This window comes from Xenopus laevis, chromosome 4L (genome assembly GCF_017654675.1).
Source record: "Xenopus laevis strain J_2021 chromosome 4L, Xenopus_laevis_v10.1, whole genome shotgun sequence".
Lineage (NCBI taxonomy): Eukaryota > Metazoa > Chordata > Amphibia > Anura > Pipidae > Xenopus > Xenopus laevis.
Window position 1 is genome coordinate 49770964 of NC_054377.1, and position 25845 is coordinate 49796808.

The window sequence follows — 25845 nt, forward strand, 5'->3', positions numbered from 1 at the left end:
TTGATCAATAAAACTTTTTTGTTTATTTTGTATGAAGTCCTGTTGGTGCGGTTTTTCTTTTAATTATTACTACTGATGTTTCTAACCAGCACACAGGCATTGCCCTTTGATTGTCCGTGTGCACCGTGTCTAAGTTTACTATATATATATATATATATATATATATATATATATATATATATATATAACATTGCCTTCTAACATCGGGAGCTGTAAGACGATATGGAATATATATTAACTTTCCTTAGTTTGCCCTGCACCTATACTATTAGGCCAAGGATACCCCTATCCCCTGGGCATCTCACATCCCCCTCAAGAATGACACAGAGACTTAATTTGGTGCAAAATATGTGTGGAAGTCACTTTCTTTATTTATTACTTTTTTGCTAAAAAAGGACTAGGTACCCCCTGACCCCCAGCTGCGGCTCCTATCACCAACCTGGGCATTGTGCCCACACCGTAATAGACAACCATAGGGAGCAGGGATCATGGGGCCAAGCGCCCTCTGTGACCAATCAGTCGCCCATCCTCCTGCTCCCAACCGTGTGCATAACTGGCGCTAACCCCAGCCCCTTGCATGACTCAGACAAGACCGTGCAGTCAAAGTCTGTTCCACACTAGTGACTCTCCAAAGGGTAGGCCTGCACTGTAACCGTCTTTTCTCCTGGAGCCGCACTGCCGCTGACCCCCACACATTTGTAGCCGCAGCTGATTTCAGGGAGTACCTTTGACTTCACATATAATAATGCTCCAGAGGAAGGCGAAAAAACCCTTCGGTGTGTGTTTCCAATTAGCACCGTAGGGGAAAATTCCTTCCTGACCCCGTCTAGGCGATCGGTCCGAAGACCCTGGAGCACCTTCTTAGCCTCCATCCACCTACAGGGTGGGAGGGTGGGAAACAAAAACAAAAGTTAGTCTGCTGCTCCTGGCTTGGTTTCGTCCTTAAACGTCTGTCCCTTCTCTGCACCAGCCCCCTTTACCTCCCCCAACCCGCCCCCTTTTTTCCCGCCGCTAGGTATCTCTCCCTTTGTTCCCTTTGTCTGTGTCCAGGGGGAGGGAAAGGGGGGCTGGGGTGGCAAACAGCCCCAGCTGCCTGCACCTACCTACCTAAAGCCCTGGGGGAAGGGGTCCCTTGCCTAAGTCCCACTCTCCCCTATACAGGTCTCGTTCCCTCTAGGCCAAGGATACCCCTATCCCCTGGGCATCTCACATCCCCCTCAAGAATGACACAGAGACTTAATTTGGTGCAAAATATGTGTGGAAGTCACTTTCTTTATTTATTACTTTTTTGCTAAAAAAGGACTAGGTACCCCCTGACCCCCAGCTGCGGCTCCTATCACCAACCTGGGCATTGTGCCCACACCGTAATAGACAACCATAGGGAGCAGGGATCATGGGGCCAAGCGCCCTCTGTGACCAATCAGTCGCCCATCCTCCTGCTCCCAACCGTGTGCATAACTGGCGCTAACCCCAGCCCCTTGCATGACTCAGACAAGACCGTGCAGTCAAAGTCTGTTCCACACTAGTGACTCTCCAAAGGGTAGGCCTGCACTGTAACCGTCTTTTCTCCTGGAGCCGCACTGCCGCCACCCAATGGAAAAGGGGGGAGGGGTACCACCTTGTCCTTTTCCATGGCCCACCTATACCTCCTGTGACTTCCACCACTCCTGAATAAATGACCCGATGTTCCCTAAAAACAGATCCAAACCTTCACTTGACAGATGAACTCCATCTTCCCTAAAGAACTGGTGTTGTTTACTTCTTATGTTGTCGTGCCTTATGATACCTTTTCCAAAGGAACACATGAATTTATGCATGGCCCGGTTCACTTTCTTTCTAGCTTTCTCCACTCCTTTGGGTGAAATTGCCCCCCTCCAATTGCTCCTCTGTATAATGTCTGACCAAGCTAACCCCCCGACCTTCCTGTTTTCCAGCATCTCCGACAAGTCGGCCCTCATGTTTTCTATGAGTGCTGGAGTCTTTTTTGACGTGAGATCGTTTCCCCCTGTATGAATTATAACTAAATGCACGAAATTAAATCGATGGAGCGCGTTATAGAACCTACCTTTTAGCTGCTCCCATCTCATACCTCTCCAACCCTGCCATGCCAACTTCATGTGTTCCTTTGGTAACCCCAGCTGTTGCCCTGCTGCATGCTTTTCGGCCCAAAAAATAAATGAGTGCCCTATGACCAATATGTTGACAGCAGATCCACACCTTGCTGCGAAGTAAATACATGTGCAAGGTTAGCTTCCATTTTTCATTTTTTCACGGGCCGTATATACTTCCTATATGCCTCTGATTTCCATCTCCCCATCTTTTTTATCTTCTCTATACACTCCCCCTTCATTGCTGCCTCCGTTGCTGCACCTATTCTGAAAGAATGTGAACTAAATTTCTTTGGGTCCCAACCATTGACTATTACTGCCTTCTTCAGCACCTGGCTAAACTGGAAAGCAGAAAGGGGGGATGAGTCTTTGTGCAGTAGTAGCAGCTGCCCACCCCCGGGCCGGACTGTCCTATAATTCACCAGTGCCTTGACCGTACATGTTATTTTTCCTGTGGCCTCTATACCTATCCACCTCCCTTTCCCTTCCTGATCGGTTTTAGATCTACTAACATAAACCAAAGCTTTCCCTTCTTGTATAACTACGTGCTTGTCCATTAAACCTTTCCCTGCTGCCTTTTTTGATGGGGGGACCAATTCACTTAACCGCAACGCCCCCCCAAATGCTAATGTGAATGCTGCCCTGAACAGCATATATTCAAATTGATCAAAACAGACCTTTTTTAATGCCCTTATGACCAGAGTCAGCCTGCTCTCCACTATTGGTTCTCTCTCATCTACTCTAGGGCCCTCCGCTCTTGCCCATCCTTTTAAAACTTTCCTAATTACTGGGCTGCGTACTATCTCAGGTCTACCTTCTGCTACTGAAAAATGGGAAATCGCCGCTAGCGTGGCGCTAGCGCCTGCTTTTGATTTTCCCTCCCTATACATTAACGCCAAAAATGACAACAAATCCTTAGTGCTGCCCTCCCTCTTACCGCTTTCGCAGAATAGCTGCCATCTTTTCCATGCCTTTTTGTATGCGGCAAGAGTTCTCTCGGATACAGATTTCCCGTACAGCTCTTCTAAGAGAGGTTCACCAACTGCCATAAATTATCAGGGCAATTATGAGGTGTTTTCGCTGCGTTGGGTGCCAATTTAAAGAAAAGATCCCATTTTTCCCTTGACAATGCGTCAGCCAATGTGTTTTCTACACCTGGGATGTGCTGCGCTCTGAATGAGATGTTAAATCTCATGCAAATTAAAACTAACTGTCTCAATAGATTGATTACTGGGGCTGAATCCGATGATAAGTTATTAACTGCACACACCACCCCCATATTGTCTGATATGAACCGAATTGCTTTATCCCTAAAATCTCCTGCCCATAGCTCTAGTGCTACTACTATGGGGAATAACTCTAGCAAAGTCAAATTCTTAGTTAAACCCAACTCACGCCATGCTTGCGGCCACCTTCCAGCGCACCACTTTCCTGCAAAGTAAGCTCCATAACCAATGCTACCCGACGCATCTGTTAACAATTCCAATTCTCTGTTATTCTTTGTCTCAGATAACCATAACCTTATTCCGTTAAATTCTGTCAAAAAACTATCCCAAACACCCAAATCTGCTCTTAACTCCTTAGTTATCCTTATTTTGTGGAATGGTTTTTTAACCCCTGTCGTAGCCTTTTCCAACCTTCTCTTAAATATCCGACCCATTGGAATTACCCTACATGCAAAGTTCAGCAGCCCCAAAGCCTGTTGCATTTCTCTCAACGTTACTTTTTTAGTCCCCATTAAATTCTGTATTGCCTGCTTGCTTTTCTCTACTTTATCCCTTGGCAACCTGCACCTCCTTGCTTTTGTATCTATCTCAATTCCCAAAAATGTCAACTTTGTAGTTGGCTGCACTGTCTTTTCGTCCGCTACAGGGACACCTAACTCTTTTAGCATCTGTAAAAATATAAACAAGGTTTCCTGGCATTTCCCTGTTTGTTTGGGCCCTATGATTAAAAAATCATCTAGGTAGTGGGCTATGGCCGCATTCCCCGACCTTTGGCATATAAGCCAATGCAAAAATGTGCTAAACATCTCAAAATATGAACATGAAATTGCACATCCCATAGGTAAGCATAAATCCACAAAAAATGCTCCCTGAAAATAACACCCGGTCAACTTAAAACTCTCTGGGTGTAAAGGTAAAAGCCTAAATGCAGACTCTATGTCCACCTTTGCTAACAATGCCCTGTCCCCTTGTCCCTTTACTATTTCTAAAGCTTCGTCGAAAGACTGGTACTGCACCTTGCACTGTTCTTTATCTAGTGCATCGTTTACTGATGCCCCTACTGGATATGAAAGGTGCTGTATCATCCTGAATTTACCCTGCTCTTTTTTGGGCACTACGCCTAGTGGAGATACCACCAAGCCCTCTATGGGGAGGACTTCAAATGGCCCTGCCATCCTACCTGCTTTTACTTCTTTTTCAATTTTTTGTTTTAAAACATCCTCATGCTGGCCAGCTGATTTTAAATTTTTATAGATTTTACTAGGGGGAGGTGTTTGCGCTACAGGAATCTTAAAACCGTCCAAAAAACCCTTTGCTAAGAATATTGCTGCCTCTTTATCTGGGTAACCAAGTAATGACTCACTTAGCTTGCCCATCTGCACTGGCGTTGCCGCTCTTTTGCTGAGCGCCTCGAAAGGGCTGCCTGTTTGCTTGGGTCTCCCTTTTCTTGTTACATTCACTTACAACATGAGAAGATCCACATGCAGAGCATGCATGCCTAAATTTGCATGCATACCCTCTATTACATCTCCTCTCGTTGTATGCGAAACACACGTTCCTAGGTTTGACCGTATAGCTCCCTTTGTTCACATTATAGCTTGTACTACTCTCTCTAGACACCAATCTTGTCCATAAATCTATGTCCTTCTGCCCGAAAGATAACATTTTACTATTCACAATCTTTTTCCTGAAAGCCTGGTCATAATCATACCATGAAGTACCCTTGTAAAACAGATATGTGTCAATTATTGTATCAATGTATTTTATGAAATTCAAACTCTGCTCCGGCTTTTTAACTAGGTATACGCTTGAGAAAACCAAAAACCCTTTCAACCAATCAAATATCGATTTTCCCCTTCTCCCTTTTTCCTCCTGTTTCACCCCTTCTTCCTTTTCTTGAACTGCTTCCCTAGTTAAACTGTAAATATCCACAAATTTACCCTCTTCTATAGACTTTCTCGCTTTCTTAGGTAAATGTGCTGCAGTCTCTGTAAGTGCACATGCATATGTATCCCCAGCCCCAGCTAGGACCATTACCGGAGCGGTTTCTTTTGAATTTTTCTCTATACCCCCACCTTTCTCTTTGCCTTTCAGATACTTCTTAAGTATGGCTAACATTTTACCCCCTTCTGACTCACTATCTGAATCCTCTGAATCAGAATCCAAATCAATTGGTATGTCATGTTGCACATTCAACTCACCCATAGGTGCCTCCCTTGCAGCGGTTGCCACGACTGGTCTCTGTGTGCTTGTATCCTCTTTTTGCATCCTTGTATTTGTTGGATAGGCTTCTTTTTCCCTCCTTGTTGATGGGCCTGCCTCCTCCTCTTGTCTTTGTGTTCTTTCTCTCCTCCACTGCAACCAGCTCTCCTCTTCCTCCCTGTCTCTAAACTGGAGACTCGGCACCCGATAACTCTCCCAATATGGAAACTCTTGTCCCATTGCCCATCCAGGCATCCTCTGGTTATACCATTGCCTATGTGCAGGAAAAAATTCATAATTATTGTCATAACCTCCATAGTCAGCATTACAACCCTCCCCCTCCCACATGGCATTAAAACCGTTTCCGTTCCACTGTTGGCAGCCCCTGTGACCCCATCCCCTCTGGGGGTTCCGTTGCTCAAAAACAGGTCTGTTGTTTCCCCTAAATCTGAAACTCCCCCCTCCCCTGGTCGCTGGGGCTTGGGAATGTTCAGGACCCCATGCTTGGCCGTGTTCTGATCCTCTGCGTCCCTCCTCCTCAGGGTTGGGGGCGGCTTCCCCCCCCCCCATCCTCTTCCCCTGGGAGCTCTTCTATGCTTGCTCCGCCATCCTGGAGAGAACAGGGGTCGTTGGTGCTGGTTCTGCCCCTGAAACCTGGGCCTAAAGGTGTCTGTGGGGCCCTATTGGCTGTGCCCCCCGTTGCCCCCCCCGTCCCCCTGGTGGTGGCTGGTGCCTTATTGCTGGCGGGGTGTAGTGCATTGGTGGCCGTGGGGGACTCGTAGGTGGCATGGGGGGGGGCATTGGTGGCCGTGGGGAAAACATTGGTGGCAGTGGGAAAAACATTGGTGGCCGTGGGGAAAACATTGGTGGCAGTGGGGACCCCCTCCGAGCCCCCCACCCGCCTCCCCCTTGAACCTCCAAACCTCTTTCTTGGATACTCCTTGCTGTGCTGCTCCCCGATCCTCTGTGCGCCTCCAAACTTCTTCAAAAACAAAAGTTAGTCTGCTGCTCCTGGCTTGGTTTCGTCCTTAAACGTCTGTCCCTTCTCTGCACCAGCCCCCTTTACCTCCCCCAACCCGCCCCCTTTTTTCCCGCCGCTAGGTATCTCTCCCTTTGTTCCCTTTGTCTGTGTCCAGGGGGAGGGAAAGGGGGGCTGGGGTGGCAAACAGCCCCAGCTGCCTGCACCTACCTACCTAAAGCCCTGGGGGAAGGGGTCCCTTGCCTAAGTCCCACTCTCCCCTATACAGGTCTCGTTCCCTCATTGCTGCGCTGTGTGCACAAGTGGGAGATCCATAAGTATGGAGGGATGGTGACTGGTGTGTTTGTTCCTCAGTGAAGGTGAAACTCTCTGTGATGCATATTACGGGCACAGGCGCTTAGGGACTGATGTGTGATGTCCCCAACTATGCAGCTAATGGTATGTGCAAATGTGTTTGTGAAAGGCACACATTTGACATATTTTTTTCATTCTCTCCACCAACACCTGCTGTTGATTGAAGTGGTCGGATTTTGAACATTCAGTGGAGGTTGGGCCAGCCTGATCTGTGAGATGATTAATAACCATTTGATGTATGGACTGGGACTTGAAATGGGGTGTGATACTGGGACTCTCTACACACTATTTATATCGCATGGTTGTGTTTTTTCAGTAATATTTATTATAGCTTATTTTTGCTCTTTCGTGGAGCTTATCTAAGCTCATACACTAATTGATCATGGTCTCTTTGGGCACTAGATCTCTTATAAAGCTCTTATGTACGTGAGACATAGTGATTTGGGAAGCCGGGGGATTTACTTACAGCACTGAGCAATGGGAAGCAGGGAGTGTATTTATTCATTTACCTATTTATTTATTGTTCGATGCACATGGTATGAGATACCTTTAATATTCACATATACTATAGGTTTATGGGCCCAATGTACATGTACATCTAGAGATAACTTTGAATGGGTGTGCCTGCGCAGTGGAGATGTCATGGATCCACGACAGGTGTATTAATAAACACACTATGGTGGGGCACACAGGGGGGCGAAATTAAATCTAGACATCCCCCACACATAGGCTGGGCTTGGATTTCATGACCCGAGGATTGGAATAGCTGCAGGGGCCACCGAGCTTAATTTGATGACTGTATGAATATCTGCAGGGTGCTACTAGCAATTAATTGAGTAGTAGTTTTTATACTTCATACATATTTGATACATTAATCAGCATATCAGATGGATAGAGCTTCAGAGCAAGCCTGTTATCTTAACTCATTCCTTGATATACTTTTTGTAAAATTATTTGTAACATTGTTTAACGCTGAGATAAGGAAGTGAATACCAGCAAAGGTTACATAATACCGTGTTTTTAGCAATAGTTTGGTTGTATTGTTTAAAAGTTGAGATTATTAACAAATGCTTTCTGTGTATGTGCTATGCATTTTTTAACATGTATATATGCAGGTCATTAGTGGCACTTTTATGGCAGTTACGCTTCGGTGATGCAATAATACGTCAGTTCCAATTTGTCTATGTTCCCGCCTATACTATTGGGATATCGGCACTCACGAAAAAGCTGGGTGCCTGGGTGCATGATCCTTTGAAAGCAGAATATATGTCATCCTCAAGAAGGAGCACTCGCAGGTCTTATGAATAATCAAAAAAAATGTATTTAGGCACAACAACTACTAACGTTTCGGCTGGAACACCAACCTTTCTTTTCTGAGAAAGGCTGGTGTTCCAGCCGAAACGTTAGTAGTTGTTGTGCCTAAATAAAACATTTTTTGATTAAGACCTGCGATTGCTCCTTCTTGAGGACGGCATATATATTTATTTATTTATCACATAACTACAGTTCTAAGCAGGAGATCCAGTGCTGCACAAGCATTGCTGTCATTTCTGTCCTCAAGTGGCAGAGTCGATCCTAATGCACCGCCTACTTGTGTTCCCTAGACAAATATTTCCATCAATTTTCTTGGAAAACTCTGTCATGGGCAGGGCCGGATTTCCCTGATAGCACCTGAGGCCTTAGGGTCCTAGCCCCACCACACGCATGCACCACAGGGGAACTGGGAGTTCCCAATGTAGTTTAGGACGCGGACGGGCAACATGCTGCCCCTAAAATTTTTCCACCCTAGGCCCCGGCCTTTTTGGCCTCGCCGCAAATCCGGGCCTGGCCATGGGTGAACTTAAAGACTGTGCTGTAAATTCATCAGTGGCCTAGTTTTCCACTTATCCCTAGTTATCTTATTATGCCCCTATACAGTATGTCATTTCAGATTTCTTGAGCCTTAGCACTTATCTACCCTATGCTGAGAAGTGGGATACATTGTTCACTATGGGGCACATTTACTAAGGGTCAAAGTTAATTCAAAGTGAATTTTCGAATTAAAAAACTTTGAATTTCAAAGTAATTTTTGGGTACTTCAACCATCATATAGGTCAAAATTAGATTCGAATTGGAAAAACTTTGAATATTCGACCATTCGAAAATCGAAGTACTGTCTCTTTAAAAAACTTTGAATTCGACACTTCGCCACCTTAAACCTGCCAAATTTCTATGTTAGCCTATGGGGACCTCCTAGAACCTATAGGCAGTCTTTGGCTAAGGAGTCAAAGTTTTTTTTTTGAAAATCGTTTGATTGATCTATTAAATCGTTCGAATCGAACGATTTCTACGATCGATCGAACAATTTTAAATTGATCGAAAACAGCTAAAATCAATAAAAAAAAAACCTTTGACTATCGAATTTTTTCAATTCGATGGTCGAATTTCGAAGTTTTAGCACTTCGAAATTCGGCCCTTAGTGAATGTGCCCTTATGTATCCCATATATAGAAATACACAAAGCTAAATATTTGAGTTCAAGTCCCTCCCTCCATATGTCGGGATGCTGTTGGCAAGCAGGAGGTAACTCCTTCTATTATTTATGATTACACTATCAGATTGTAAATCTACGGGGCAGGGACTTCCTTCCCACTCCTTTACCAGATGGCACTTAATCTCTGCATATTATTACTTATTTATAATAATGTAGGTCTTCACTCTATTATAAAATTGTACAGCTCTGTGTATCCTAGTTGTGCTTTACAAATAAAGTATGGGATCTATTTTTTCCGTATGAGGAATCTCTTCATAATTTGGATCACTATACCTTAATGGGGTATGTAATATTGGTTGCTGATGCAAAAATTGTTCCCAAAATGAATAAACGTTTGCAAAGTGAACTATTTTGCTTTTGCGAACACTGTGTCCCTCGCGACAGTGGGACAGAGATTGCAAATTGTATTATTTGCTATAGTTTGCAGTGTGTGTAATGGAACTTCTTAATGAAAAAGTTGTTACCTTTGCTCCAAATGTTTACGCCAACTTCAAGCAGGTGTTAACGATTTAATATTCGCAATGCAATAAAAACCTAATGAAGAATATTACATTGCAATATGCACATTTATTTGCATTCACAAATGTGTTCTCTTTGCAAATTTTATTAGTTACCCCTAAGTCTGCTAAAAATCATTTGAACATTTTAATAAACCCAACAGGATTGGATTGCCACCATTATGGATTCAGTCATCTTAGTTACAAGGTACTGTTTTATTATAAAAGGGAGAAAAAAACAGTATCTGTTGTTTGTAGATTAAAGGGATTCAGAGCCCTATTTTTATGGATTATGCAATAAAATGTGACACAGTGTTGGGTAACATTACTGTCTTGCAGTCCTCTGGTCCTGAGTTTGATTCCTGGTTTGGGCATTGTCTGCAAGGAGTCTGTATGAGTTCTCTGTGCGTTTATGGGTTTTTTAAGTGACCATCATGAATAAGACCGAGGCCTTATACTGTAAGCTCTACTGGGGCAGTTACTGGTGTGAATGCAGAGCTGTGGAATATGTCAGCACTATATCAATAAAGAATATTAAAGGGGCTGTTCTTCCAAACACTTTTTTTCAATTCAGTTGTTTTTAGATTGTTCCCCAAAAATAAAGACTTTTTTCGATTACTTTCCATTATTTATTTTTTACTGTTTTTCCAAAATCTAAGTTTAAAATTGAATGTCCCTCTGAGTCTGGCAGCTCAGTAATTCAGGTGCAGATTCTGAACTGTTACAATTTTGCTACATTTAGTTGATCCATTTCTCAGCAGCATCTCTGGAGTATTAGCAATTATTGTATCAATTCTAACAGCTGCCTGGTCTGTCTGAAACCAACTAGTTGTTTGAAGGTGAACTACCCCTTTAAGTATAATACCCTTCCAATATATGTTAAACATTTTTAAGGGACAGACATTGAAGGCAGTATTTGCCTTGGTTTTCAGTGATCATCCAGAATGGAAAACCAGGTTACTCAAAATGCGGTTGGGGTTCTTGCCAAACGTTAACTATGATGGGGTTAAGGCCCTGGCTGGGATTCAAAATTGGCCCTCTATTATAACAAGTATATAGACTCTCATTTTAATCAAATAATTCAATTTTATAAGAAGTATTTGTTTTTATACTCTAGTAATAAAAGATTACCTTGAACTTGATCCCAACTAAGATATGAAAAAATTGGGTTTAAATAATGTTAAAATAATTCTTTGTAGACTTAAGGTGTGGAGATACAAATTACAGAATGGCCCCTTATCTGGAAAACCCCATGTCTGAGCATTCTGGATAACAGGTCCCATTCATGTACAAGCAAACTAAATAGTAACAGTCTATGGCAGATTTCTAGTCTGGGTCTGAAGGGGTTGGAAATTTGTAGCCCCTTTATTTGGGCCAGTGATTGTCCGGCTGTTATATGTGAAACAGGCTGGATGTGGCTAGTTAAATTGTTTTTTATTTGTCTCTGGCTTTTCATTGTTTCAGGCTGCCTTTTCATTGTGTGTCTGTTTAACACGCAGACTCTGCCTGCCTCTGCAATAAACATCAGCTACACTAATGCATTATCAAGCTAATTTTCTAAGTGTCGAGTGATTGTTTCTGCTGTCAAAGAAAAGAAAAAACAAGTCAAGGACAGGACAGAATGGTTCTGTTAACTAGCCACATAAATATTTAATTACTTGACCTTTAGAATGTTGTATTTTTTCTCAACATTGCAAAAAAAACAAAACAAACATTACTGCTTGTATAAATTGTATTGCAAAAATAATATTTGTTTTCCTGTATAATCCTTTTCAGTAAATGTCTGGTTGCTGATTGTCTACTTTTGCAGTGTAGTTCAGAATGAGCTTTCTGAGCCTGAAATAGTCGGAGACAATAGAGAAGATGAACAAAATGTTTTAGCACATCTTAAAATGGTTCATTGTCAATTGAGCAGTTAACAAATATGTGACGGAAAGATTTTTTAATAGCTATTTGAAAAATGTTCTTTGGAATTTTCTTTTGAAATTAACCAAAAAAAAGAGAGATTCATCCCACCCTCCTAAACCTGCTGTGAACCATTTGCAGTCAACTTGTGATCCAAAGCATCATTATCTCTATATAATATAGGAGATTAGTGATGGGCGAATTTATTCGCCAGGCGCGAATTCCCACGATTCGCAGCTGGCGAATAAATTTGCAAAACCGCATTGAAAATTCGTCCGCCGGCGTCAATTTTTTTTACGCCGGCGCATTCTCGCATAAAAAACGGATGCCGGCATCAAAAATTAGAATTTTTCGCCATTTAGCAAATTTCGCAGGAAATTCGCAAATTTTTTGGCGAAGCGAAACACCCCAAATTTGCCCATCACTATAGGAGATGTCTCATTTTTGGCTCTTGAAACTGTTTTTCATTTTGAGTGTAAAGGCAAATCTTACTATTTAATTCAAGACAATAACTATTCAGAATATTCAGATGTGAAAGAGTTTTAGTGGGCATTGTGAGAAAATGTGGAGATAATAAGCTGAATATTGTGGTGTAGATGATGAATTCATTTTTAGATAGGATAGTAACAAATAAACTGGTTTGTGTTAAGTTATTGCAGTTTGTGTTCACTTTATTATCTTGATGCTGAACAGAAAAAGGTTTTATCCTCATATTCATCAAAATATCTGCAAGCTCTGTAATGCAAAATAAACTTACCAGTATGTTTTGCCGCTGTGGGAGAAAGCAGGTTTACTCAATTGAAAAGCTCAAAAACACCGGGGGGCTCATTTGTAAACATTGCGCAGGACAGAATGATTTGCACAGTGATAATGAGAATGATGCGCATGGTTATATTTATAAAGGTGGATAAAATTGCGAATTTTTTTTTCGCAGTCCGAAAAAGAGCTTTTTAAATATGGCAAGAAATGCAAATTGCAAATACTCTTCACTTTAGTTATGGTGGTGGGGAAAATATTTGCAAAACAGTTTCACAAATTGCGAATTTATATTAATGTCAATGCTATTTTCATGCACAACAGCCTTACACAGTAGACACACTGATGCATAAATGCATTCGCGATGCGAATTCGCAAAAATCTGTAAGATGGACACAACAGTGCAATATTTTAGTTTTCATGAAAAAACATGAGCAATACAACCAAATGACCCCCTGGGAGGACATAGCAGTCTTATTTTTTTACCACTGGGTATCTTTGCAGTAACAAATAGCAACCAATCAGTGCCCCGTTTTGGTAAATGACCCTCACAGACTTCACTATACAATTGTTTTAAGCTGTAAGTTCACTTTCATGATGTCTGTGATGTAGGCTATAGTGATGTTAAGGCCACCTTTGTACGGTCTATAAGTAATTGAGGTGCTGGCCAACAGGCCCAAAACTGAGATTCAAAAAAGGCCCTGGCATTTGAATTACACAGATGGCCATGGGCCCAATAACTAGTGACTGCCTATGACACCTTACAGCAACTCCTCTGGAGTTGGTAGTGCTTTTATTGTTAAATTGGTTATGTAATAAAATGCATTAGGTTTGCCAGGAGCAGTAACCCATAGCAAGCAGGCAACATTTACTGGTCATATTGGTTGCTATGAGTTACTGCACCGGGGCAAACTTAGTGCCTTTTATTACATATGGGGCTCCGTACCTTAATTACACAAACTTTTCACTATGGAATAATACAAAAGAGAATCACTGTTGATCAAAAACAAAATCCCATTTTCAACACTATACTAAAGAATTTTAATTGACTCTTGATGAAATTGACCCTACTATGTCATGTGAATGTGATAGGGATCTATAGGAGTGTGAGCTCCACTGCAATGAGTGATTCCTTGTGCCAACACTAAAGTATATTAGGGGTAGGGATGTCGCGGACTGTTCGCCCGCGAACTAATTCGCGCGAACATCGGCCGTTCGCGTCTGCCGAATGTTCGCGAACGTCGCGCGACGTTCGCCAATTTGGGTTCGCCTTAGCTGGCGCTTATTTTTCCCCTCTCACCCCAGACCAGCAGATACATGGCAGCCAATCAGGAAGCTCTCCCTCCTGGACCACCCCCACACCCCCTGGACCACTCCCCTTCCATATATAAACTGAAGCCCTGCAGCGTTTTTTCATTCTGCCTGTGTGTGCTTGGAAGAGCTAGTGTAGGGAGAGAGCTGTTTAGTGATTTGAGGGACAGTTGATAGTAACTTTGCTGGCTAGTAATCTACTTGATACTGCTCTGTATTGTAGGGACAGAACTCTGCAGGGATTTGAGGGACAGTGAGTTTAGGTTAGTTAGCTTTGCTGACTAGTAATCTACCTTCTACTGCAGTGCTCTGTATGTAGCTGCTGTGGGCACTGCTTCTGATCTCATCTGCTGACTGCTGTAATAACCCAATAGTCCTTGTAAGGACTGCTTTTATTTTCTCTTTTGTTTTTTTACTTTGCTACTATAAGAGCCCAGTGCTATTAGTCTAGCTGTGTTGGGGAGTGGGACTGGTGTGCTGCTCCTCCTAGTAGTTCACCACTACCAGCACCAACCAGAGTCAAAATTGTTACAAAGTATCTTATTTGCACCTGTTAGCTGTTCTGAGCTCTCTGCCAAAAGCCAATTAAGTTAGAAACTGGTTTTTTTCTGGCTGTTCAGTTCAGAGAAAAGAGGGACTGGTGTGCTGCTCCTCCTAGTAGTTCACCACCACCAGCACCAACCAGAGTCAAAATTGTTACAAAGTATCTTATTTGCACCTGTTAGCTGTTCTGAGCTCTCTGCCAAAAGCCAATTAAGTTAGAAACTGTTTTTTTTCTGGCTGTTCAGTGCAGAGAAAAGAGGGACTTTCCAGTACAAAAGAAGGACAGGGGGTTGAGTGGTCAAAAGAGGGACAGTTGGGAGGTATGCAAGTGCCACCTAGCTGTGTGAGCTTTTTCACATTCTGTCTAAATAACAATAATAATTCCGTGTCCGTAAACATCACCTGAGTGATGTTTTTACAGCAGCAATAATATATTCCGTATCCACTACTGTATACGTTGCCCTTGCAGGCATTGTTTGCCCAGTCTTTAACCAAGTGCCACCTAGCTGTGTGAGCTTTTTCACATTCCGTGTCCAGAAACATCACCTGAGTGACGTAGTGTGATTTCTGCCCTTTACAGCACAAAACGCAGCGCTGTGTCAACAATGTATTTTTCAGATACATTTTTGCCCTTGATCCCCCTCTGGCATGCCACTGTCCAGGTCGTTGCACCCTTTAAACAACTTTAAAATCATTTTTCTGGCCAGAAATGTCTTTTCTAGCTTTTAAAATTCGCCTTCCCATTGAAGTCTATGGGGTTCGCGACGTTCGCGAACCGTTCGCATTTTTGGACGCAAGTTCGCGAATATGTTCGCGAACATTTTTTCCGCCGTTCGCTACATCCCTAATTAGGGGTTTAAGTATACTATACTATTAAAGTATAATAAAGATTATAATGAATGCCTATGCTTTATTGGCATAGTTAAATAATTTGAGCTGCTTTAACCCTCTGGCTAGAAAGTAAATATGGCAGCCTTTCTTCCTAGCCACAGACATATATCTAGTTTTGACATTTACGTGGTTAAGAAATACTTTCCCTTTATAATACCTTCACCTTCTGCTCTGCCAGTTAAAGCCTTGGTACCGGCCAGCGTGTTCCCTTTCCCAATATTCCTTTAGACTTTTCCCTGAAGAGAGGGGCAACAATTACTGTAACTATTTCAGAGAATCCAAACTGTCATATTTATACCAACAAAAGATTTCGCATTGCCATCACTAGCCTGTGGGGGAAATAAAGCTTTTTCCAAAAGATCCCTTGTTAATTTATCCGCCACTTATCTCTGGCAGATGCCCATTCTCTATAAAATACCTTATTGCCCCCCTGTTTTGAGAAGAAAACTGTTCCGTTCTTTCAAAGTGGTCAGTCTATTGCCTTGGCTTCATGGTGAACCCAATTTATTGTGTTGGAAGTAATTTCCCACACCAACAATAATAAAAAAACATGATCATACTTCTTGCAGAAGGCGAACATAACACCTCGCCAGTCGAGCTACCCTACAATAACCTGAGCCATTCACAGACACAAAGCAAACAATATTATATGGATTTCTGAGCAGAGACATGAAAGAGTTCACTGCTGTGCACTATTTTTAATGATTCCATAAACCATTATTTTCCAGGCCTCATGGGAATGATACACAACTATTCCTAAAATAACCACGTTTATAAAGTTTAACAAGTGTACTAACAACGTTCCTTTTCATTATGGAAATATTTCTCTCACAAAATAAAGAAATCATTTCAGGCTGCTTAATTATCCATGGAAGTAAATCTAATCTATGTATTATTAAAAAGCAAACTGCATTACAATTCCCAGAATTCTTGTAGGTGCATCAATGCAATAAGGAACACTGAGCAGGTTTCACGTCATATCCATTACTGCTTCTTTCTGTTGTTTGTAACACCCTAAAAATAATATACATTTCATTGTATAAAAAAGCAAAGATTACATTTATATTTCAGTACAGGAGGCTGAGCACCAGCCATAATGAACATTGTTTGCCAACTACATGCAGTGAAATCAGATTTTTCATCAGTAAACTGGATGTCAACGTGACATAAGAGAAGATAATTTAAAACCGAGTGGGAAAGCTAGAAAAAAATGTTATATTTATTTCCAAGATGATGACATTTTATTTGTTTATATGGAAAAGGCATATTTATTTATTTTCATAGATATTATGCACATGCTGAATTTTAGGCACTTCTGTGCAGTTTTCCCTTTCCCATAAGTTAAGATCTGTTATTATTGGCTCATTTTGTGGCAAAAAGCAAGTTGTCGTCATTTCTGAACATAAACATCCCTATGTAGTAATTGGCATTAAAGGAAAGAATGGACACACAGCAAATAATTTTTCCTTTGCGCACAATTAAAATGTTTTGAGGCTCAGCCAACAACCATGATGTTTGCTCAGAGAATGTAATACAGTAATATATTATTAGCAGTTACTTTGCGCTGATCTTGAGTGTGCAACACAGAAATAATTTTTGCAGTATAACAACTAACTGTGCAAAGAACATTAACGCATTGTGTAATGCAAATATCTATCCTTATTTTGTGATTATTCATTCAGTTTGTGCTTTATTTACATAAAAGTAAAAGTCTGGAGCAGGCTTAAAGGAACAGTAACAACAAAAAAGAATGACAATATAGTGTACTGTTGTCCTACATTGGTAAAACTGGTGTGTTTGCTTCAGAAACTCTAATATAGTTTATAGAAACAAGCTGCTGTCAGGGGCTTAACTACAGAGGAAGCAGACCCTGTGGCTGCAGGAGGTATAGGGGCCCCATAAGGCCCTAATTCATATACAATAAATATTGGTAAAACAGATCAACCTCTAGGCATTTTTGGGACCTGAAAAACAATGTGCTGTGGGGCCCAGTAATATCTAGTTATGCCACTGGCTGCTGTGTAGCCATGGGGGCATCAATTCAAGCACAGGTTACACAGCAGATAACAGATACATTCTGAACAATTCCATTGTATACTACTCCATTGTAACACTTATCTGTTATCTGCTGTGTATCTTGTGGCTTTTTTAGCTTTGAATGGCTGCCCCCATGGCTGTACAGCAGCTTGTTTATATAAACAATAGTTATGTTTCTGTTTCAAATACACCAGTTTTACCAGTGCAGGTCACAGTACACAATATTGTCATTCCTTTAAAATACTCTAATTTGTTGGTGTTACCCATTTTCATAAATATAAAGGCCATGCAGTATGAATTGCCATATAGTGTGCATAGTGTTATTTTTAAAATGCAAATATCCATGTGTTTTACCCACAATGCAGTGTTTTTATTGGAGTTTCCGCATAACTGTGACTTTGGAGGAATTTGATTGGGTGCAACAGGTTCAGACTGGGGGGCCCGGGGCCCACCGGGTCTTCTGCCTCAGGGCCCCCCTCCGACCCCCTGGGCTGCTGCTGCCGCCTCAGGGCTCTGGTAATTCCACCCTGTCGCGCGTACATGCACATGCACATGCACATGCACACGCACACGCACACGCACATCCATCTATCGGTTGTGGCAAGAGGAAAAGTGCGGTGCGGATCTGGGCCAGCGGGGCCCACTAGAGCTGGGGGCCCACCGGGTTTTTTCCCAGTGTACCACCGGCACAGTCCGACCCTGGGGTGCACGTTGAAGCTAGCATTTTTCAGGATTACATCACTTCCAGCACATGATGTTAAAATAGCATTAGTATGCGATTCTCTCAGCGGCAGTCTACTTTGCAAAGTTCCCTAGCATCAATAGGCATGCTTGCATACAATTTGGCAGAATAGACCCAACGGTGCTTAGTGCAACTATACAGAAGTACAAAAACAGTGCTTTGGACGTAAGTGGATTGTGCAACATTCACAACATTTGCATCCGCTTTAGCGAGACCGCACTCTGTTCCTAAATGACCTTTATAAAGTATATCAAATAGAGGAGGAAATCCTGTATCGTCCACTAATTGACTGTAGATAAAGGGATCACTCACAGTAAATGGATTAGTACCTTCCTGACAACTGAAGTAATGTTTACAGTTTTCCTGTGCAAATCCGTTTGAATGACATTGCAAGTCACTTTGACCTGAGCTGCAGTGCCACGGAAAACTAAGTAAATTGTAAATTGCCATCACATAAATATGTTTAGGTCTGGAATTACACTGCTCATAGAACGTCTCTTTATCCAAATGTACGTCTACACATGCTGAGGTTGGAGACAAGACACAAATACATACTAATGTGTGTGGGCCAGGTTTAGTATGGCTTGTTTGGGCTGGCAAACATACATACATCCTTTACATACATAGTTAAGATGGGTTGAAAAAAAAAGACCAAAGTCCTTCAAGTTCAGCCCCCTCCAAATGAAACCCATTGCACACACATATAAACACACTCATACTGATGTTATGCTTGTCCAAGAAATTATCCTTGCCCCTCTTGTTGTGATGTCTGATTAACGAAATCAGACATCACAACATCATCCAGCAGTGCATGCAACAACCTCACTGTAAAGAGCCATCTACGTTGCTTCAATTGAAAGTTCATTTCCTCTAGTCTAAAGGGGTGGCCTCTGGTGCATTGATACTTTTTATGGGTAAAAAGGTCCCCTGCTGTTTGTCTATCATACCTAATGTACTTGTAAAGTGTAATCATGTCCCTTAATAAGCATCTTTTTTTCCCAGAGAGAACAACCCCAACCTTGCCAGTCTACCCTCATAATTTAAATCTTCCATCCCTTTTAACAACTTTAACTGGGAGTTGTAAAATTATTATCCTCCATTTACATACTGGGTGCAGGTTGGGAGGTGGCTGGATAGGGTCAGATGCACATTACTAATACATACTACTTTTTAGCTGTTCAGTCATAGAACTTTTGTTCCCGTATGAATAAGAAACATGGAGCCAAAGGTGGATTTCTCTTAAATTTTTTAATGAGGTCACTTCTCCTGCAGCTGGGGAAAACTATTAATCAATATTGCTTTAAGAATATACCTCCCAGCATCCTTTAACCTACAATAATATCTTGAAATATGCTTGGGAGTTCTAGTCCAGCCACAACTGAGGAAAGTGGGTCTGAGCAACAGCATTTACATCCTTTCTTTTTTTTACAACTATATTGTTGTTTATTATGAAATATTAATGCTCCCAACAAAACTATATTCATGGCAGAAATCCTTACAAAGTATATAAACAAGCCCATAAATATTCATGTATGTGTGTTTATGGCATCTGTGTAAATGCATTTTGAATTTATTTATGAGATGACATTTATGTAAAAGCATGTCTGCCATTTAAAGTTTTCTTTGATCTACATTTTATTTAAACAAATCAGAGAGGGAGCAGATTATCAAAATAGTAGCAGGATACAGCTGATCTTGCTGTCAACAAATCCCACCAAAAAATCGAAAAAAGAAAACAAAAAAAATTTCTGAATGAATAATGTATAATATAGATCAGGTGCAAACAAATCTCTGTTATTAACTTTATGTAGTGAACAAATAAGGGAAAGATAGAAAAATGGGGTCTGCTTTTGCATACCCTTTTGTTTTTTATGTCCATCCCTATTCAGCATTATGTACAGTAGCACCTTTCTGAAATGGTTAAATCTAAATGGGGTTTCAGCTGTGTAAATGCCAAACCTTACCTTTAGGAGCAGATTTATTAAGGGTCGAATTTTCAATTTTTTTTTAAGGTCACAACGCTCAAATTCGAATTGGGAATAATCCAAACACGATTTGAATTTTAATTCAAATTAGAATTTTGAGATTTATCAAATCCTGGCCCTTTAAAACTTCGAATTCGACTTTTCGCCGCCTGAAACCTGCCGAGTTCATGTATAAGTCAATTAGAGCGGTCCAGGGACCAATTTCAACGTTACTAGCCTCCCTGACATTTGAGGGTTTTTTTGGAGAAAAAACTAAATTCGAGTTTAGTTGAATTTGATTCAAATTTGATTCAAGTTTTCAGGCTGTAATGTTTATTTGAGTTTTAGATACTCAATTATTTTACTAAATAACCCTGCCAATCGAATTTGAGTATTTTCAAATGTATTACAGTTAAAGAGAAATTCGAATGAATTCAAAATTCGTCCTTTGATAAATGTGCCTCCCAATGTGGGCACATTCAGTGGTGATAAATAAAGTGCTATTGTGTTGCATAATGTTTTCCTCTTAGATTTATAGCAGGTTGCTATTTAACACTATGTGTGTTAGCTAGATATTTGGTTTTATTACTGTATTTGGCAAAGCAGAATCTTAAAGAAAAAGCAAACGCCTGCAAGCGTGCAATGTATTCCCAGGTGCTAGTAATACGTCCCTCTTCTGTGATTTGAAATCCTGCTGTTCACTGCTATCTAAACACGGGCTTTGCTCTCATCCATTAATCAGGATAGTCTCTCTCTGGCTTATTCCTTGCAAAACTCTGGTTCCTTGCTGAGCATCTCAGAGATCTTGCTTTAAAGATGTGCCCTTCACACAGGGACTTTCTGTTTCCAGCGGGGGTTTAACCTGATAATTAAGCTCTGTTGCAGCAAAGGAAGGTCACAAAAATGAAAGCCAAAAGAGCATGTATTATTTATGTGTTTGAGGTGCAGATGGATTCTCTTTGATTAAGGATTTACCATATTAACCGAATGCTTTTGCTCTCCAACAATAAAGTTAGAAAATATGCATTGTCACTTTGCTGCTCTAAACAATGCTTTATGTGCAGAAAAATTAGTATTGCACTTTTACATAAATTTAACTTATTGAATGTCCTGTACCCAATTATGATCACTTATAGGAGATATAGACATTAGCACAAACTCCTTATATACTCTATTATCTTCATAGTGAATACAGCTCAAGGCATGGAATATTAAATCATGGGGGTTATTTCTGAATTTTTTTTTTGAGATTTATTATACCCAGAAGCTGCAAAATGCCCGAATCCAAAAATCCGCCACCTCAGACCTGTGGAGGTTCTGTATTAGTCAATGGGAGAGGCACCTATCTCAATTTGAAGTTTTTGTGGTCTGCGCTGGGTTTAGCCCGAACATCTGACCTTTTCTGCATTTTTCGGGCAAAAATTCTAAAAATTTGAGCAACTCAGAGAAAAAAAAGGTTGAAAAATTTTAACAATTCGGGAAAAGGGGCTGAAAAATCCAAACAACTCGGGAAAAAGGACGAAAAAGTGATTCAAGTTTTCGCTAAAATTTTCGAGTTTTTACGCAATCCGATTGAATCTAGTTTTTTTATTAATAATTAAGATAAAATTGGGTATTTGAGTTTGGTCATGTTTTTTTTAATAAAATATGAGATAAATTTGAATTTTAGCAAATAACCAACTGTTTCAGCTTTTGTTAACAATTAAAATGTCAATGGCTTTGCTATGGAAAGAATTTTACTAAACCACTACATTTTTGTGCACAAAAACTTGAGTAAATGATCACAAAATATACTATCACTAGTTTATTAAACATCGAGGAATTTTAAACTTGCAAATATTTTGTTGTAGAATTATTTCTATCTCCACGCATTTGCTGAAATAAATGCAACATAATGTCTTACCACCAGGTTTACCATTCAGCGAAGTGGCCTAAAGACAAAAATGTTGCTATAATATTTGCAAAAATATAGTGCAACCTTTTTTAGTGGCGGTTAAAAATGTGTTCACCAGAAAATTCTCAGGGTTAGGACATATGCAAGCACTGGGTTGTCTTGTGAAATGACAGAAGCCTATTGGCTGTATATTTTTTATTTCTGTGAATTTGTGATTCTATTGGCAGGGAGTTCAGTTTCATTGTGATTGGCTACATTAAACTGTGCATTTATATGATGCAAGCAGATTAATTGGTAAAACTTTTTTTTATGATTCTATTGGCAGGGGGTAAGGCTTGTGACTGGATGGACTGAACTGTGGATTTATTTGATGCATAGCTGTTTGATTGGGTGAAATGTGTTTGTTATGTTGTTGATCAGTGCTGTCCAATTTATATGGTACAGAGGGCCGGAATTTTTCTAATCTACATGGTGGAGGGCCGATAATGGAAGCCAGTGTTAGCCACTCCCTGTTTTTAGACCACACCCACTATAAACCACACCCATGTTACCACAAAACCATGTCCACATTAATAGCACACCAAAAAACCAGATGGTTGGTGCTCACTGCAGGGATCAGGGCTGGAACTAGGGGTAGGCAGAGTAGGCAGCTGTCTAGGACACCATCATTGAGGGGTGTTTTTTTTTAAGCGTTTATTTAATCATTTGTTTCAGTAACCATGGTCACTCAGTCAGGTGGATCAGATTTATTTTTGGATGCTGTTGGCACAGGTAAAGATTGGGGGCAATATGGCTGCTGGAGGACTGTATGATGCGTCTCTGCTGAGCTTGCTTGTACAGGTATGGGTGGGCAGTATGGTGGATGGCTGCTGGCACACCTATGGGGGGGCAGTATTATGGATGGCTGCTGGGCTTGCTTGTACAAGTGTTATAATTTTTCTTGCTTTCTTTATTTAAAAACCATCATGGTAAGGAGGTAAATGGTAATGCAGGTCAGGGGGGTGCTGATTAAAGCTCTTGCCTAGGGTGCCAAAATACCTTGGCCCGGCACTGGCAGGGATGCCATTCATATGTGAAAAAAATCATATTTAGACATACCCTTAAATCCATATGTCTCCTCCTTCCCTGTGTATAATACAGTATCCCAGCATATGATTAAACACCTTCGGGGCCCCTAACAACAATTTTCAAATGTTAAAAAACCCCCAGAACAAATACCAGGCCTTTGTTTCATAGGGATCATAGGTCAGGCAGAGTATGGCAAACACAGGGTGCAAAGAGCAGGCAAAGTATGACACACACAGGGAAGTAGGGGAGACAGGAAAATCAGGACCAGTCTAATATGTACTACATACAGTGCTGGTGCCCCATTGGCATTTTGAATAAGGTGTGAACAGGTGAACAATGTGGGCAGTTTCAGTCTGGGTCTCAGGTGTGAACAGTACAAATCTTTAGGGGAGTGAACAATAGAGGTGTCACAAGTGTGAACAATGCAGGAGGATAACAGGTGTGAACAATGCAGGGGATTACAGTGCGAATTTGGGGTTTAAACAATGCAGGGACCAGTTAATCTCTGTAGTGATACCTTTTAAATCTTACAAATGGTAAACAGACACTGCAGCCGACTTTGATATGGAGGGCCACATAAGGGGGGCCCGCGGGCCGCCAGTTGGACATCCCTGTTGTTGTGTTGTTGATGATAGTATCTTCACAATCATGCAATAAAGTTTACCACTTTTGAAGATGCATATCTGGCCATAAATGTCTCTGTAAAAAAATGCCATAATAAACACCACAAAACACAAATAAATATTTGCAAACTTACTTTGTCACCAGAAAAATCAAAACTAGCTGAAATTAACACTAACGTAAGATGGTAGAATTAGTGTAGTTAATGCCAGTGATCGCAATGATTTCCGAGGGCATTGCCATTTAGTAAACATGGTTGTGGTGAACATTTTGGCAGGAAAATATTCACAGAGATAACTTGCGGAAATGATGGACACATTTACCTTAGTTTAGTAAACGGACGTGTGGACAGGTGGATCATACAACTTCTTTCATCAGGCACAAGTAGAGCCATTCTCGCTCCCATTTCCAATAAGTGCCTTGCACAGGCTGGATTAGAGGCAAATCCTATTTAAAAATTCCATAATTTCATAAAAAGGAAATCCCTATTCTTCATTCAACTACTGCTTATAGAAATCATCAGAGATAATAACAACAAGAAGCATGATATTCGTGCAGGGCTGGAACTGAAAATATATTAATGAATAACGGAAGAACAATACAGAAAGATGCAATTATAGCAGAAATGCTTTATATGTTAATTATATCAATTGAAAGGTTTTTGTAAAGTAGCCCAACTGTACTACAGTGATGCCAGCATACTGATACAAAAATGTTCTTATTTGTTTCTGTATTATTCATTGTTTCTCACAGAGGCTGCAAATAAAAACATAATTATATGACATCCATACAACAAAGAGATTTAAACAGCCGCATAAGGATATAATGATTCCATAATTTTGGTATTTAACTAAATGCTGAATTACAGAATCCACCAAAAAAAGTAAAAAGATACAACGAATATCCAACTAAACGTGAACCCTGCAAATTTAAATTTGAAAAAAAAAGCATATTCAATTCAAAATGCAAATGCATTTTTCGTGCCATGAATCTTTGCAAAACCTCAGTTTTGAAAGATAAAAAAACAGCCTGTTCGTGTTCATTAGAATCAAATTTGAATCCAAGTAGGGTAAAATGACAACTGCCAATTCTGAGAGCACTCATGGAAACTTCACTTAAAAGGCCTTTATTTAGAAAGAAGGTTGCTAGGAGGCTGGAGGGGGATGTCCCCAACCTCTAATGAAGACAACACTGATTAACATTGGCTGCTTAAAGAAGATCTAAAGTTAACAAATAAGTAGGGTATAAATAATGAACAATTAGTTGTTTGGGGGTTCAGTAACAGCCCAAAGCAACCACAGCTCATTAGTAGTGAAGACCTGTGTCAACATCTGTGCAACTTGACACATTTTGACTCCTTTCTTACCATCCAGAGTGGGGCTGGGCCTGTGAAGGCGTGGGTCCATGGTGTTAGGGATGGAGGTGGAGGCATGATGTAGTGGGCCACAGGGGAAGGTAGTGAGTAGGGTGGACTAGAGGGGTTGCCGGGGGCAGGGCATAAGTTATTTAAAATTCACTGGCAAGAACATTGCCAGTGAATTTGTAATTCCTGCACTGGCCTTGGCTGGTATTTCACTGGCTAGGCTGGTGAAATACCAGCTGGGAGGTAACCCTTGTGTCTCCACATATGCTGCAGAAACTCTCCATATGTCTTGTCCTATGACTAGCATTTCTAGTCACATTGAATAAATAATATAACATTTTCATGGTAATACATTATTTAGCCATAGGGGCTCATGAATACGTGTGGATACCTGCTAGAAGGTGGCAATTTATGGCCCCCAAAATGAGTTTTTTTGTAAGAAATTTTATTACATACACTGCAAACTATGAAAGACGTCATATTTTCCAATAGTGGTTAGCAATAGGTGCTGAAAAAAGCATACTTTATATATCTGCAAGACCTAATTCACACAGAGGAAAACATGATTGAGCATATTTTTCTGTTAACACGTTTTATTACATGCCCTCATTAAAGTGATAACATGACCTTGGGTATATCAAGGTTTAATGGTTTCTCATGCGTTATATGTTACATAGGTCAATCTATTCTAGGATGGAGGCATATGCTTTTCATAAAGTGCTTCCACTATGATTTCTCAATATGCCCTGTCTCTGTATGTTTTTTTGTAGCCGAAGTACTTTCTAGGAAAAGTGTAATTCCGTTATAGCACAGTCAAAATTAGACTTGGTGCTATGTTTGGGCAGCATACCA

The 25845-nt window shown here is 40.8% G+C and overlaps 1 protein-coding gene across 1 annotated transcript; it reads right to left on the minus strand.

The window, feature by feature from the left end:
- Nucleotides 1-335: 335 nt before the first annotated feature.
- LOC121403010 lies at nt 336-6790 on the minus strand. Its single transcript, XM_041590158.1, has 2 exons — nt 6460-6790; nt 336-5810 (listed from the first exon to the last, which is right to left on the minus strand). The coding sequence occupies exon 2, from the start codon at nt 5789-5791 to the stop codon at nt 4694-4696; it is 1098 nt and encodes a 365-aa protein (XP_041446092.1). The 5' UTR covers nt 5792-5810; nt 6460-6790; the 3' UTR covers nt 336-4693.
- Between the last annotated feature and the right edge of the window lie 19055 nt (nt 6791-25845).

What these genes read in the sequence shown, in the direction of transcription:
- LOC121403010 (XM_041590158.1), bottom strand. Translation starts at nt 5,791, where the DNA reads ATGCCTGGATGGGCAATGGGACAAGAGTTTCCATATTGGGAGAGTTAT.